The sequence below is a fragment of the Syngnathoides biaculeatus genome, chromosome 6, assembly GCF_019802595.1.
Source record: "Syngnathoides biaculeatus isolate LvHL_M chromosome 6, ASM1980259v1, whole genome shotgun sequence".
Lineage (NCBI taxonomy): Eukaryota > Metazoa > Chordata > Actinopteri > Syngnathiformes > Syngnathidae > Syngnathoides > Syngnathoides biaculeatus.
Genome location: NC_084645.1, coordinates 5,726,082 through 5,743,399, shown reverse-complemented (window position 1 = coordinate 5,743,399; position 17,318 = coordinate 5,726,082). Strand labels below are relative to the sequence as shown.

The 17,318-nt window shown below is 40.3% G+C and overlaps 1 protein-coding gene across 21 annotated transcripts in view; it reads left to right on the top strand.

The window, feature by feature from the left end:
• ppp6r3 (protein phosphatase 6, regulatory subunit 3) overlaps positions 1-17,318 on the top strand; it is a 111,181-nt gene that overhangs the window by 18,781 nt on the left and 75,082 nt on the right. For 17 of the 21 annotated variants that reach the window (XR_009795527.1, XR_009795525.1, XR_009795526.1 and 14 more), the window contains 7 exons: positions 7,697-7,883; positions 7,970-8,107; positions 12,567-12,632; positions 12,984-13,096; positions 13,343-13,456; positions 14,874-15,000; positions 16,804-16,914. Coding sequence is in view for 17 of the 21 variants with exons in the window: in XM_061823707.1 (XP_061679691.1) it covers positions 7,697-7,883; positions 7,970-8,107; positions 12,567-12,632; positions 12,984-13,096; positions 13,343-13,456; positions 14,874-15,000; positions 16,804-16,914 (856 nt within the window). In the remaining 4 variants the exon portion in view is untranslated. The remainder of the gene's footprint in view (positions 1-7,696; positions 7,884-7,969; positions 8,108-12,566; positions 12,633-12,983; positions 13,097-13,342; positions 13,457-14,873; positions 15,001-16,803; positions 16,915-17,318) is intronic. The other 4 variants (XR_009795528.1, XM_061823716.1, XM_061823709.1 and 1 more) reach the window with 2 other exon arrangements.

Below are 17,318 nucleotides of genomic sequence, written 5' to 3'. Positions count from 1 at the left end.
CTTGAAAATGAAGGTGCTTTCGTTTTGCGGACAGCGGATTGCAGAAAAAAACAAAAAAAAAACCAAAAAAAAAAACGCCTGGTGACAATGAGGAAGAGGAGGGGAGGGAGCTGATGCATCGTCAAAACAGTGAAACTTTTCGATATGATCAAGGACCGCGGGAGTTACACTTTTGTGATGCGAATGAATCAGCGACGCGCCACATAAAGAATGATGTGGTAAACATCAACCTGAATCTGCAATGAAGGATTCAATTCTCAAGGACAAGGCTTTTCGGCAAGCAAAGGTTGGTATTAAAAATTTCAAAAGCATGCGACAATATGGTACGAGCTGTCGAGTTTGTGTTGACGGCGTTATGTCTTTCTACAGGGTGTTGGATTAAATGCATTAATTGGATATACACTTATCTCATATTTGCTCTCCTGTTTTGCTTTGAATGCTCTTTTGCTATGCTTGATATGCTTCTATTGACTCGGGTTTGCTTTGCTTACGGTTATCGACTCATGGTTGCTTTATCACGTTTCCTGTGTTTGTTACGTTTCGGACTCCCCTAAGGAAATAAGAGGATTTGTGGCGATTTGGCCAAAATGGGCTGGAGATGGTGAGAGAGACACATTCCGCGTTCTCCTCGCGAGGAAAAGTTCCTCTTATGAAGGACGGGGCGCCACACCGGCGAAATGGAAGTGATGCAACAGCAGCACGCCCAAAGTGACGTCACAACAATGCACCGCAGGCATTTGGTGGTACGCTAAAAGACATCACGCTTTTGATTTGTGTGTGACTTTCTGTACTGCAATAATTTTGTTTTTGTTATTGTTTAACTAGTCACTTGTAGGGTTGTAATTTTTGTCTTAAGTGGGCAATCTATAAATGCTGTGATGTTGATTAAACATTCTGGTGCCCACACAGCAGCCCCAGCAGAATGGAAGTGATGTCACAGTGGCACGCGATGCAAGTCACGCAAGTGATGTCAAAACAAGGCGTCACGGGCATTTGGTGCTACACGAGAAGACCACGCGTCTGCTTTGTTTGTGACTTTCTGTACTGCAATAAAAATGTTATTTTTGTTATTGTTTCAATAGGCACTTGTACTGTAATTTTTGTCTGAAGTAGGCAAAGTATAAATGCTCTACTGTTGATTAAACATTCTGGTACCCAAATGGCAGCTCCAGCAGAAGTCTCTGAGTGACGAATGGTAAATATACAGTTTTATAATGTGTATTTATATGATACGTTAATACAGTATATATTATATTTATAAGGCTTTATAATTAAAGATTTAACTAAATACCTATTTTTTTCTCAAATATGCAAAGTACAAAATTTTACATATTTTAAACATTCTGGTACCTACATATACATCCCTGCTACTTTGCGTTTTCTTTACTTCGTGGGTGATTCTGGTACCAATTTAATGGGGGATTACTGTACAATATGTACTGTATACTTTGTATACCGTATAATAAAGACTGACGGTGACTCAAGTTAAATTTTCACAGTATGTTACTCTGAATATGAAGTTTGTCTGCAACAAGCACTGGGTGACTAAACAGGTCATGTCTTTTACATAATTTAAAAAGACATATGGAAAAAATATACAGTGCCACTAGAAAGTATTCACACCCCTTCACATATTCCACATTTTATGTTCCAGACTTGGTGATTTGATTATTTTCTTGAAACAAATTTACATGAAATATCCCAGAATGACAAAGTGAAAACATTTTCAGACATTTGTGTGAATTTTTTAAAAATGTAAATATTTCAACATAATAGCCACATACGTATTCACACCCGTTTCTCTGACACTCAAACTTAAGATCCAGTGCATCTAATTTCCACTGATCATCCTTGATGCTTCTACAACTTGTATTCCACCTGTGGTAAAGTCAATTGGTTTCACAAAAATCATTTAGAATGGCACAAATCGATCAATATAAGGTCTCATAGTTGGCAGTGCATATCAGAGCAGAAACCAAGCGATTGAAATCTAAGCCTGGCCTGCAGACCTCTGAGACCGGATTGTGTCAAGGCACAAATTGGGGAAGGATGGAAAACAATTTCAACAGCTGCCTATTCACCCTGACTGACCTTGAGAGGATCTGCAGAGAAGAGTAGGAGAAAATGCCCCAAAACAGGTGTGCCAGGCTCAAAGAGACATACAAAAGAAGACATAAGGTTGTGCTTGCTGCCAAAAGTGTTTTAAAAAAAAAAGCCAGTGTTGTGAATACATTTGAACCTATTACAGTGAAGAAAATAAGTATTTGAACACCCTGATATATTGCAAAGTCTCCCACTTAGAAATCATGGAGGGGTCTGAAATTTTCATCATAGGTGGATGTCCACTGTGAGAGAGATAATCTAAAAAGAAAAATCCATTGGTTTGAGTTCGGTTGAGCATTGGTTTGGTAAACCAGGGGTTGTGAGTTCGTATCTCACTGGGGCCTCTACTCCCCAAGAGGGGTTGCGTCAGGAAGGGCATCCAGCATAAAAACTGTGCCAAACAACGTTCATCTGTGATGTTACGCTGTGGCAACTCCTCACGGGACAAACCGAAAGAAACTTACTTTTAGATGCACCTGTGTGATGTTGTTAGCTACATAAAGACACCTGTCCACCCCGTACAAGTAGGACTTAATATTGTAACATGGCCAAGACCAAAGAGCTGAACAAAGACACCAGAAAATACAATTTTGATTGTACAACTCCACACGGCTGGAAAGGGCTACGGAAAAATTGCCAATCAGCTTGGTGGAAAAAAAAGTTCCACAGTTGGAGCAATCATTAGAAAATGAAAGAAGCTAAACATGACAGTCAAACTCTTATCAGAGTGGAGCCCCATGCAAGATATCACCTCGTGGGGTCTCAATGATCCTTAGAAAGGTGAGGAATCAGTCCAGGGCTACACGACAGGACTTGGTCAATGACCTGAAAAGACCTGGGACCACCGTTTCTAGGACACGTCAGGACTTGGTCAATGACCTGAAAAGACCTGGGACCACCGTTTCTAGGTGACTGTTGGTAATACACTAAGACGTCATGGTTTGAAATCATGCATGGCACGAAAGGTTCCCCTGTTTAAACCAGCATATGTCAAGTTTGCCAATGACCATTTGGATGGACAGAGGAGTCATGGGAGAAGGTTTTGTTGTCAGATGAGGCCAAAATTGAACTTTTTGGTCAGAATTCCACTTACCGTGTTTGGAGTAAGATGATGAGTTCCATCCCAAGAACACCACCCCGACTGTGAAGCATGGGGGTGGTAGCATCTTGCTTTGGAGGTGTTTTTCTGCACATGGGACAGGACGACTGCACTGTATTAAGGAGAGGATGACCGTGGCCATGTATTGTAAGATTTTGGGGAACAGCCTCTTATCTTCTGTCAGAGCATTGAAGATGGGTCGTGGCTGAGTCTTTCAACATGACAATGACCCGAAACACACAGCCAGGAAAACAGCAGTGGCTCTGAAAGAAGCACATCAAGGTTCTGGCGTGGCCTTGCCAGTCTCCAGACCTAAACCAAATAGAAAATCTTTGGATGGAGCTGAAACTCCATGTTTGTCAGCGACAGCCCACAAACCTGCCTGCTCTAGAGAAGATCTGTGTGGAGGAGTGGGCAAAAATCCATCCTGCAGTGTGTGCAAACGTGGTGAACAATCACAGAAAATGTTTGACCTCTGTAATTGCAAACAAAGGCTACTGTGCCAAATATTAACATTGGTTTTCTCAGCTATTCAACTACTTATTTGCAGCTGCATCACACAAATGAGTCGTTAAAAAAAATCATACATTGTGATTTCTGTGTTCACCAGTACCGAGAAGTGGGAGTGTGACTTTCCGGGTATTTTTACGTCTTCTGTAGTTACTCGTTTGATATCAAAAGACATTTCTTCCAAGACTTCTTTGCTGAATGATTCCATTTGTGAGTCAGATACATTTATGGTTCATTCTTTAGCCTCTTAGGCTGGTGGCTTATCTTCAAAGGGGGGTAACTCTAAAAATATTTTGTCTAGAAAGCACCTTATTAGTGCACAGAGTGACGATGTTGAGCAAAAACTTCTCAAGCCAAAATGAAACAAAAGTAGGACAAAAAGTCAAAAGAGACAAGTTTCATTCCTGGTGGAAAAAGTGTTACTTTCCATTCCTGGCCAACCACACAGAATTAGATATCAGGGTCCATATCTAATAAACAAAAAGGTTAGCGACACAGACAACATTTTACTGACTCCTGGCTGTCGTAAGCACAAAAGGTTGTCATGTGAACATGATTAAGAAATATCATGATAGGGTTGAAACCAAACCAGTTGTATTGCTACATCACTCTCCTCCACAGTTACAGTTTGTAGAGTTGATGATGCAAGCGTCCATGACAACATTGATGATGTTAGCGATGTCATGTTTGATGATTTGAGTGATAATGCTTCACCAAACTATTGCAATTTTGATATGCTAGCTCACCTTGATGAGAAATTGACACACAAAGACTCATCAACAACGTGACATTGGGTCTGGAAGGTGTCAAACCCTATATGAATGATGTCGTCGTTTACGCCATGGAATGGGACGTTCACCTGAAGAGGATTCGGGAGTTCTTTGAGAGACTGTTGGCAGGGAAACTGGCTGTCAGTCTTGCAAAGTGCGTGGTTGGAAAGGCCCAAATTGAATTCTTGGGGCATGTTGTAGGACACAGCCTGGTACAACCAGTTGGTGCTAAGGTGGAGGCTATTGCACGTTTCCCAGTTCCACAGTGTCAGAGAGAGATCATGAAATAATGGTTTGTTCTGATGCACTTTCCTGAGTGTAAAAGTGTTTGTTTGATACTTCTGTTGTATTTTTCCGTATTTTCGTTTCTGTATTTTCTGTTTTAAATGTTGCTTAGTTATATTACAAAAGAAACTTTCTCTGTAACTTTCTTTTCCTTAAGGGGTAGAGTGCTATGTGTGTGTGTGTGTGTGTGTGTGTGTGTGTGTGTGTGTGTGTGTGTGTGTGTGTGTGTGTATTTTTATTCTTTATTCTCTTTATTTTCCTTTCATACTTTTAAGTTATTATGATGCGGGTCTTTTGGGATGCTGTTTCCTTTTAGCCTTTTAAGTTATTATGATGCGCAACTTTTATGATGTGGTTTCCTTTCATTTCAGTTTGAAGTTATTATGATGCGGATCTTTTGTGACGTGGAATTCTGGAATGTTCCGAGGAGTGCCTACATAAGAACGAGAGACCTATACACGGACGCCTTCTGCCTTTCGTCTGTGGACATTTCTGGAACATTCGCTCACTTGCAATATTTGCTGGAAAGAACATTTCCCTGTTTGGGAACATTCGTTCAAAGTTGGTGACTATTTGCCATTTGGCACGACTACTCGGTCTTTGAACTTCTGTTTTGTGTTAGTTTTATCGTGCCTGTGTTGCATTGTTGTGTGTGAGATAAAATTTTCTTAAACGCAATACAACTGCTTTGTCACATTTTGCTGGTTTGAGCAAAGGGTATTTTAATGTAAATTCACATGTAACAGCTTTTTTTAAAAAAAAAAAAAAAAAAGGAGCGCTTTGCCCGTTTACTGGATGCACAATACAAAGGCCAGACCAGACTTTAAAGTGCTGCTGCCTGTAGACAATGCCAGAGGCCAAGATCATGATTTGTTGTATGATTGTGTACAATTTCGAATTTATGCCACCAAACACTTACTTTGGTCATTCAGCCCGTGGACCAGGGCCCTCTATATGCTAAACACCCTGTAACATCTTCTTGATGCTATCGACATGGATCAAGCGATCGTACTGATGTTGACTGTACACGTTTTGTGACAATTTTTTCTTCAGATATTGTTTTGTTTTATTTGTGTTCAGGTGTATGTCATTGGAGTAGCCACACAAAAACATTCACAGATTATGGAACTCATTGTGCACATAAAGTGCGCTCTCTATTTTGCACAAAATGTAAGACTTTCAAGTGTGTTACGTGTCAATTTAGAATAAATCCCCTTGGTCAAATCAGCAAAATATAACGAAGCAGTTGTATTGCATTTAAGACAATTTAATCATGCACAAACCAATCACAAACTAACACAAAATAGAGGTACAAAGACAGTTTAATAGCATGTTACACGAGCTAACGAGTCAAACGACGTATAGTCATGAAAGTCAAATGAATGTCCAAGTAGGCAAATGTTATTTCCGGCGAATATTCCAGAAAAGTGCAAAAGATGAAAGGAAGAAGCACTGTGGCGGAAAGCAAGTTCTTACTTGTCTGAAACGGCGGTAGTTGTAAGAAGCCCCGTTGAAAGCCATCCTCGTCCTTAAATAGGCACTCCTTGAAAGTTTCAGGAAGATCCGCGTCTGACGATGTCATCGAGTCCCCTTCTCTCAGAATGTAACAAAAGGTCCCTGTCATAATAGCTTAATAAAGTACGTAAGTAATAAAGTATGTAAGAGAGAAAAATAAACCGAATAAATAATAAAAATATACACAAGTGTGACTTTTGGTTGCAAAAATGTGGTTCATATCATAGGTGTTTTAATACTATCCATTGTTTGCAGATTTTCGTTATTCACTGGGGGGGGGGGGGGTTAAGGATCGCCATGAATAACGTAGGAACACTTGTCGATTTGTGCACGTTGATTAACAGTCTGTTTGACTGATACTCGGTTTGATCAATCCTGGCCTCTTCTGATGTGTCCAGATGTATGTGCACATAAAGGCGCGTTCTAGGAAGCTGGCCCCTATTTACCGTCTGTCTTTCGCTTTCTCCACGGCAGTCTAAAGGAAAAAAACAGCCCCACTACCAAAACTACATTTTACCGTTGGTGTGATGTTATCTTTCTGATTCACATGAAATGGGACACATACCTTCCAAAAAGTTCAACTTTTGTCTCATCAGACCAGAGAGTATTTTTCTCAAAGATCATCAACATGCCTTCTTGGAAAATTGAGATGAGAGAGCCTTAATACTCTTTTAGCTCAGCAGTGGTTTTCATCTTGGAGCTCTGCCAGACAGGCCATACAGGTCCCTTTCTTCTGTTGGAGTCATTTACACTGACCTTACATGAGGCAAGTGTGGCCTGCGTTTTTTTGAATGTTGTTGCCAGTCCTCAGAAGACCGTTCACTGTCAGCCATTTGTGAATAATGCTCTCATAGTGGTTCACAAGAGTCCCAAAACTTTAGGAATTGTTTCATAACATTTTCCACACTGATAGATCTCATTTACTTTTTTTCCCCTCATTTGTTCCTGAATTTCTTTAGATCATGGCATGATATATAGCTTTTGAGGTTCTTTTGGTCTACTTCAGTTTGTCAGACAAAGTCCTCTTAAGTAATTTCTTAGTTGAGAATTTGGTTGTGGAACAATCAGCTGTGGGTCCGGTTAGAGAAATTGAACTGAGAAACTAGTTATATGTTGTCTTGGGATGGGGGTATGACTTTCACACAGGGACATCTCAGTATGGGGTTTTTCTCTCCCTTGATAATAATTGAAGATGCATTTTGTGATAACTTGTCTTTGTTTTATATTTAAGTATGTTTGATGATGATAAACATTTAAGTGTGATTAAACCCCCCCCCCCCCAAAAATCTGGAGTCGAGCGCAACCTTTCACATCACTGTGTGTTATTTCTTTATCTTTTCTCTCTTTTTGTCCCAAATTTTTCTTCCCTTAAGTATTTCGCAAATTTATGTTGCCTTTTTTCCTGTTTTTACAGGTATCCCAACATATCATGTGAGCTGCTTACATCAGATGTGAGCCAAATTAACGACAGATTAGTGGAAGATGAAAAACTGCTGATAAGATTGTATAGCTTTCTCGAGAATGAGACACCTCTTAATCCTCTTCTTGCCAGCTTCTTCTCCAAGGTCCTGTCTATTCTTGTAGGACGCAAACCTGAACAGGTGAGAATTTGGGAAAATGAAGGCATAGGTGGTTGGACAGAGCATTGGAGGACACCAGAAAATCTTGGTTATTTTGGTGTGTATAGATTGTGGAGTTTCTCCGGAAGAGGGAGGATTTTGTAGACCTGATGATCAAACACATAGGGACATCAGCCATTATGGACCTGCTTCTCAGAATGCTCACCTGCATTGAACCACAGCTGTTACGACATGATGTTCTGAATGTAGGTAGTATGATTGTACTATTATTCATATTCCAATCCGCTTTTCCTTACTATGGTCATGCGTGTGATGGAGGCTATCACAGCTATCTTTGGGCGAAAGGTAAGGTACATCCTGAACTGGTTGCCACCCAAATGCAGGCCACATTCCTGATTTGGTCTGTGGCCAGTTAAAGTAACCCCGACAGCTAATAATATTGTAGTTCTTGGTGAGGTGAAATGGATAATGAAACCTTCGTATTGAGTTGCTGTTTTCATGCTATTATGCCAAATATCTTTTTTTGAGGCTAGTAACAATAATAAATCAACTCTAAATTCAGTGGAATTGTTTAGCATGACAGGATGAATAAAAATATCTCAAGAACCCATAGTTGAGAACTAAAATACATACATTTTATGGCAGTTCCATATAAGGCTAGCATCATCTGAGCAATTACGGTCTCGATGACGGTTCCTTATTTCAATTCCGGTTCTAAACGATTCCCAATTCAGAATCTTTTTGGGGCTTGGATTGCATGGTGTAAATAATTTGTCCAAATTATGAACATCCATTTTCTTATCAGCCTGTACCATATCGTAATTTGTCATGTAATGCACACCCATTTATATTTCGCACCCCAAAAGTTGATCTCAAAATTCTTTAAAACTTTTACTGTGTATATTGCAATTTTATGACGCATGGTTTTGCTTCTCCCCATTTGATGAAAACATTATCTTTATTTTGTTATTTTTAAGTTTCTGAAATTAAGCAGATTTGAACGTAATACTTCATTTATTTGCTCTTTTTTTTAATTCACATCCCTCCTTTTTAATTAGTGACAGACCACATAGTTATATATTTGATTACCCAGGCAGAATTTCTAAGATTGGTGCACTTCTTTAAAGAAACCATGAAAGGTCAGGCCAAACACATTTTATTTTAATGGGATTCAAATTGAACTGTCAAACATTTCAAAAAAGCATTATCATTAAACGAAACAAAGTGGTGACCTACAAGTGCGGAGATAGGAGCACGCAGGTGGATTATATTTCTTGGAGACGATGTAATCTGAAGGAGGTTACTGATTGCAAGGTTGTGGTGGGAGAGAGTGAAGCTCGGCAGCATAGGATGGTGGTGTGTAGGATGACTATGGTAGCATGTAGGAAAATTAAAAAGTCAAAGGTAGAGCAGTCAGCTGGTGGAAGTTGAGGAAGGAAGAATGTCGTGTGGCCATTCAGAAAGAGGTGAGACAGGCTCTAGATGGATAGGAAGAGCTCCCAGAAGACTGGAATACTACTGCCAAGGTACATGGAGGAGAATACTTGGGGTGCCTTCTGGTAGGAAAGGGGAGGAGGAGACTTGGCGGTGGAACCCCAAAATACAGGAAGTCATCCAAGGAAAGAGATTAGTGAAGAAGAAGTGGGACATGGAGAGGACTGAGGAGAGGTGGAAGGAATACATTGAGATGTGACGTAGGGCAAAAGTAGAGGTGGCTAAGGCTAAGCAAGAGGCATATGACGACATGTACACCACAGGTTGGATACGAAAGAGGGGGAAAAGGATCTCTACAGGTTGGCCAGACAGAGGGATAGAGATGGGAAGGATGTGGAGCAAGTAAAGGTGATTAAGGATAGCGATGGAAATATGTTGACTGGTGCCAGTAGTGTGCTACAGATATGGAAAGAGTACTTCGAGAAGTTAATGAATGAAGAGAATGGGAGAGAAGGTAGAATCGAAGAGGCAAGTGTGAATGACCAGGAAGTGGCGATGATTAGTAAGGGGGAAGTTAGAAAGGCACTGAAGAGAATGAAAAATGGAAAGACAGTTGGTCCTGATGACATACCAGTGGAGGTATGGAAACAATTTGGAGAGATGGCTATGGAGTTTTTCACCAACTTATTCAATAGCATACTCGCAGAAGAGAAGATGCCAGAAGAATGGCGGAAAAGTGTGCTCGTCCCCATTTTTAAGAACAAAGGCGATGTTCAGAGCGGTGGAAACTATAGAGAAATAAAGATGATGAGTCACACAATGAAGTTATGGGAAAGGGTAGTGGAGGCTAGACTCGGTACAGAAATAAGAATCTGCGGGAAACAGTATGGTTTCATGCCAAGAAAGAGTACCACAGATGCATTATTTGCCTTGAGAATGCTCATGGAAAACTACAGAGAAGGTCAGAAGGAGCGACATTGTGTCTTTGTAGACCTCGAGAAAGCCTATGACAGAGTACCAAGAGCGGAACTGTGGTACTGCATGCGCAAATCTGGTGTGGCGGAGAAATATGTTCGAATAGTGCAGGATGTATGAGGGCAGCAGAACAGCGGTGAGGTGTCCCTTTGGTGTGTCAGAAGAATTTAAGGTGGAGGTGGGACTGCATCAGGGATCCCCGCTGAGACCCTTCCTGTTTGCGGTAGTAATGGATAGGCTGACAGATGAAGTTAGACTGGAATCCCCTTGGACTATCATGTTCGCAGATGATATTGTGATCTGCAGTGAAAGCAGGGAGCAGGCGGAGGAACAATTAGAAAGAAGGAGGCACGCTCTGTAAAAGAGAGGAATGAAGATTGGCCGAAGTAAAACAGAATATATGTGCATGAATGTGAGGGGCGGAGGAGGTGGAGTGAAGCTCCAGTGAGAAGAGATAGCAAGGGTGGATGACTCCAAATACTTAGGGTCAACAATAGACAGCAATGGAGAATGTGGTAAAGAAGTGAAGAAACGGGTCCAAGCGGGTTGGAACAGTTGGCGGAAGGTGTCTGGTGTTCTATCTGACAGAAGAGTCTCCGGTTGGATGAAGGGGAAAGTTTATAAAACAGTGTTTAGGCCGGCCATGATTGACGGATTAGAGACGGTGGAACTGAAGAAACAACAGGAAGCAGAACTGGAGGTAGCAGAAATGAAGATGCTGAGGTTCTCGCTTGGAGTGAACAGGTTGGATAGGATTAGAAACAAGCTCATTAGAGGCACAGCCAAAGTTGGGTGTTTTGGAGACAGGGTTAGAGAGCAGACTGAGATGGTTTGGACATGTTCAGAGACGAGAGAGTGAGTGTATTGGTAGAAGGGTGCTGAGGATGGACCTGCCAGGCAAAAGAGCGAGAGAAAGACCAAAGAAAAGATTGATGGGTGTTGTGAGAGCGGACATGAGGACAGTGGGTGTTCGAGGAGAAGATGCATGAGATAAGCTTAGATGGAAAAAGATGACACGCTGTGGCGATGCCTAACTGGACAAGCCGAAAGGAAAAGACGAAGATTATCATTAAACAAAACACAACTGTAGATAAATTAATGATAGTTGTTGTTCAATCATCAGTCGTGTATATATATATATATATATATATATATATATATAAACAATTTCACATTCTCCGGGGGTATGTGAACTTATAAGCACAATTGCTCACATATTTATGGTCATATTACTCTTGTCTTATTGGAATGAAAGTGTAGGCTACATTTTCCTCAAACTCTTGGTGTTGGTGGCATACTGGGTGGAAACTGTACGGCGTTTTCATAGCCTATGAATGGGTCACCTATACTTATGTATAATGCGCACCATTGACTTGATTTTTTTTTTTGGGAGGGAAAAAAATTAGCATTACACATGACAAATTACGGTAAACTAAAATTAACATTTGACTTGAGGTTCTTGTATAATCATTATCAAACCTATGAACTCAGAGGCAATGAGTGTGGAACTAACCCAATTGAATTAAAATTTCATGTTTCAGCTTAAAGTAAATTATAGTAATTCTAAAATTATTTTGGACTGTTTTATCACATCAAACGGTTTATGTGCACAAGTTTTAACTTGAGTACTTGTTTTAAGCTTTTAGCCTTTCTTTTTTTAAGAGTATGCACTCGAACCCAGCACTTTCGCAAGAAATGTTACTTTTCAGGGCATTAGTGATTTAGTTTTTTTTTTAAGGTAAACTTTTAGAAAAATAGCGTAATAACAAAGGACTGTTAATAAGATGGAGAAGACAGGAACACCATGCTAATTCCTAATGTATTGCACAAAGTCACAAAATGCTAAAACAAGTGAACGGGTGGTTCAGTAAATTTGTCACATTGGTTTGGCTGGAACTGCATTATCGTGGATAATAGCCAGTTTTGAAGAGAATGTTCATTTTGGTTCAAAAACATGAAGCTGACGCACACGAATTGCTTTCATGAGCCACATTAAAGGATGTGAGGGGCCACATCTGGCCCCAAAGCCTTGAATTTGACAACTACTCTATATTTCAAACAACCACTATTTTGTGCCAACCATGGGCGAGGACGACTTACTGGATGAGATTTTCCTTTTGTCCTAAGTGTTGATGGCTGGTATTGGTAGCGTTCACGATTTAAAATGAGCCTAATATTGGCCCGATGCATTGCTCAACTATGCCTTTAGTACTTTGTAAATCCTGCATTTGTTACTCATAGTTGACAGATTAGTCTCTTTATTTTTTTCTAAAGGTGATTTCTTTCTTGTTTCAGTGGCTGAATCAGGAAAATATAATTCAGAGGCTTGTGGACATGGTACAACCCTCTCAGGATGAGGACGTAAGTTTGATGCTATTTTTTTCTCTTCACAATTTAGATGCCATGCTCACACTGGGGAAGATGTTAGTTTGGTGTCAGTGCAGATGAAACGCTCTGTTGCATCTATGTAGCATACACCTGCACATATTTAACATGCTGCTACTTTTGATTGTTAGGATTTATTTATTTTTTTAAATGTACCCCTCCGCCCCCCAAAAAGGTTTTCATATTGTTTTTGTGTAGAAATTTGAGGACAAATTAAAGGCATGATAAAATGCTCAAAAAGTGATGCACTAACTGTACTTTGTTGCTGCATTGCAAATTATTATTATTATTATTATTACTACTTTAAAAAATATACTCTTCACACAGAGACACTCCAACGCCTCACAGTCACTGTGTGAGATCATTAGACTGAGTAGAGACCAGCTGTTCCAAGTCCAGGGATGCCTGCAGCCAGATCCATTACTGGCTACGCTTGAAAAGTACGTTTTATTAATACTCTATATGTGCTTAGCAAAAGTATTAGACCAATGGCACTTTGGTTCAGTAACCAAAAATAAAAGCTGTTTGTCTTGTTAAGAATCAAGGTGAAATTACTTGATGTAATTCATGATTAACGATATCGGATTCAGGAAGACAATAAATTGAAACACTTATAATTTATGATCAGCTCTCCCAGATAAATGTGGTAAATAAATGTAATGAATCTTCTTCTTGTCTGTCTTTAGGCAGACCACAGTGGAGAAGCTTCTGTCTCATATCTTCGATAAGGAGAAGAATGAATCTGCAATTGTCAGTGTTATCCAGATCCTTCTTACGTTGTTTGAGACGAGACGACCAGCGTATGTCCTGTGATCGCTCCCAATCTTTCCACTTTAATTTAGACACACAATACGCCAAATACATAATTTCTCATTAATCAAAGCATTTTTAAAAGCTGAGGTCAAGCACTATTCTAATTCAAACTTTTCTTTTGGTCTTTACTGGTTAAACAAAAATGTGTGAACTTGAAGCACTCATTTTCACTGAACTGAATAAGCACTGGAGACACGGTAATAGATGGATTAGAGTGTCTGCCTTTCAGTTCTGAGGGCTAGGGTTCAAATCCCAGCCACACCTTTGTGGAGTTTGCATGTTCTCCCCGTGCCTGTATGGGTTTCCTCCTGTTTCCTCCGAAAATCCAAAAACATGCATTAATTGGAGACTCTAAATTGCTTTTAGGTGATATTGTGAATCCGTGTGTTTAGTGCCCTGTGATTAGGTGGCAACCAGTTCCGGCCTTTACCCCGCCTCCTGCCCGGAGATAGCTGAGTTAGGTTACAGCACTCCCGCGACCCTTGTGAGGATAAGTGGTGTAGAAAATCAATGGATAGATAGATGGATGAATATGCACATGTATAGCTAAATGGCAGTGAAAAGACAACGGGAAGCAGAGGTGAAGGTGGTGCAAGGTAAAATGTTGAGGTTCTCTTTACAGTGACCAGGTTGGATTAGGTTAGAAATGAGCTCATCATGGAGACAGCCAAGTTTAGATGTTTTGGAGCGTGTTTTAGAGACAGCAGACTTAAATAGTTTGGAATTGTCAAGAGGAGAGCGTGTGAGTGTATTGGTAGAAGCATGATGGGGATGGAGCTTAAGGACGACCTAATAGAACGTTATCTTTAATGAGGGAAGACATGAGGGCAGTTGTCATTAGAGAGAAGGCTGCAGAAGATAGGTGTAAAGTGTCTGTTTTTGATTTGCATTGTGTTCTGGGTTTCGCTACCACAGTGGCTGGCAATCCTGTGCTGTGACCTACACTTGGGTTCAAATCCATGCTTTCACCATGCTGCTGATTGGGAGTCTAGTAACTCCTTTACCAGCGCCCTCTTTTGAGGATTAGAGTGTAAGGTTCCTCATCTCTACAGCCTAGCTAGCTCCTGTTATAGGGTTACATGATCTGGCGACCGCTGATGGAGCCAAAAGGAAAAGAAATTTGAAATTTGAAACAGCCATTCTCAAAACAAAGTCAGTTTAAAAAAATCTTTTAAGAGGCAAAAGGATATCTATTGATCAAGAGATATCTTAGATCAGTTATTGTATCACAATACATCAACCAGAAGAGTATGTATGAGGAGAAATAATAAAACCCCCCAAAAACAAGCTTCAACAGGCTTGACCTTGACTCCAATATGTTTAATATATTCTGTTGTAACTAGGCTCATATTACACAGTGATTACCCAGTGTCACAGAGAATCTAATGGGTGTTTCTCTTCAAGGTTTGAGGGCCATATGGAATGCTCCCCTAGCATGTCCCACCCTTCATTCTCAGTCAATCATAGCATCTTGGAGGCTGTGAGACCACGGCTTAAAGATTTTCATCAACTCCTGCTGGATCCCCCGAAGGTAAATTAGGACAAGGGGGCTTGGACCAGATTAGGCTATTTACATGTAAAATGCGTTTCTACTTACGAAGGTTTCATGTTGTGAAACGACTTCCGAATAGGATTAATTTCGTAAGTACCACTGTATTCTGTTTAATTCTTCTACTTCAACCAAGATAAACAAAAAACGGAATCAGTCATGCCACCGCGATTGGTAAAAAAAAGGATTTACTACTATTAGAAGAAACGCACCTTACTTAAAGTGCTCGTGACAGAAAAATCAAAGCTTAAAATAAGTTTTGTATTGGGAAAAGTGAGTGGGGAGCGGTTCATAAAAGTGCAAAGTTGTGTCACTCTGACTCGATACTATGCGCATCACAGTGGTGATCAGATTTGTCTGTGATGTCATGCGCAGACATCACACTGGAGCCCTCGGCATTGAGACTGAAGCTCTTTTTGAGGACGAAAACATCTCAGAAGTGAGTGAAGCGACTGGGGCCATTTTACTGTATCGTTTCAAGCCTTATTTAGACGATATGCCCATCACTTCACTGCTGACACCAGACTCCCCTACAGACACACATGAGTGGCCCGATGATGAGGACGAGGGAACCGATGGTACCTTCTAAATGACTGGCCCATAATTCGATTTTCTAACCCATTTACAAGTCTTGTGTATGTAGCGTACTCAGGAGGACCCATACCAAGCGAACTACATATGGCTGTTATTGAAATTCATCTCGAGCTGTGTGTTGTGTGTCTATATTTTTATTTGTTATTCATTCTTTTTATTTTCCTTTCATACGTACTCCATTACTTACGTACTTTATTAAGTTATTATTATTAATTAAGTACTTTATTAAGTTATTGTTAAGTTATGATGACAGATCTTTTGTAATGAGAAGGACTCTGGAATGTTCGAGAAGAGCCTATTAAGGATGAGATTGGCTGTCGATGAAGCTTCTTACCACCACTGCTGCTTTCGGACAAGTACACGTACGCCACACTGCCTCCTATCTTTCGTCTTTTGGACATTTCCGGAACATTCGTCTACTTGTAACATTCGCTGGAAATAACATTCGCCTATTTGGAATATTCGTTTGAGTTTGGTGACTATACGTTGTCTGGCCAGTTAGCTTGTGTTACACGCTACTAAACTATCTTTGTACTTCTATTTCGTGATTGTTTTGTGATGTATTGTATTGTGTGTCTTAAACACAATACAAGTTCTTTGTTATACTTTGCTGGTTTGACCAAGGGGATTTATTCTAAATTTACACGTAACATAAGCTATAAACAGTGAAACAAATTAGTCCACCCCCCCATAACTATTATTTTTTTAATAGCTCTCTACATCTATTTGGAACCCACAAAGTTCGTCTCTTGGACCTGTGCAATCAATTTTTCATGACGAATTGGGTCTTTTGAAAACATGTGAAGACTGAATCCATCCTCCAGAGTATTTGAGCAAAATTCAGCAATACAACGAGCTGGCATTTTGGCAAAAAACGCAGAAAAAACAGGTCATTTCTCGCCTGTACAGGAGGTAAATATACTCTATTTTGCAGCTGACGTCGTCTTCTCAATACATCACTTCTGGTGTTACGGTCTGAGCGCTCCCGGTGCTGAAAAGTCTCGTTTTGATTAATGCACGTATATTAATGTGCATGTGTGTATATTTTTGTAAACTTCCGGCCAGTCTGAAATGACATGTACCATTCGACAACTTTTCGGCGAGTGTTCATGTTCGCTATGGACGTCTCAGAAAGACGAACACAGCGAATATATGTGTGTTGTATGTATATGTATCATCTTTTGTTTTAAGGTTAGGTTAGGCAATGTAAGAAGAACCCCCAACAGCCTCAACCTCGATCGGAATCACGAGACTGACAAGGGAGGTGCCCGGGCCTTCCTTGACATAATGTCCCAACTCAAGGTACCCACCCCTTAAACCAAATAGAACATCTCCCCGGGAAGCTGAATTATTTATTTATGAAAATTGGAATTTTAATACAGTCAATTAATCAAATTATGCGTGCCTACCTCCTTCCATTTTGGTAAATTTATTTCCAACCAACGTCCAGATTTAGAAGAGTCAATAATTACAATGAGTAAGCCATGTATGGCGCAATGATTTGTCTCTTGGAGCCTTCTTCAGGCTTAGGGTTAGGGTTAGGTTATAACCTCTATATGGTATGTTAGCTCCCTCTACATAGAAGGGGAACTATGAGACCGGGGGATTTCCCAGTAAACGTCTGCTACATACCCAGAGTTCCCCTGTTAATAACGCATCCGCATTCATCACAAAGAGACTTCTCAGCACGGGGGAGCGCTCAGACC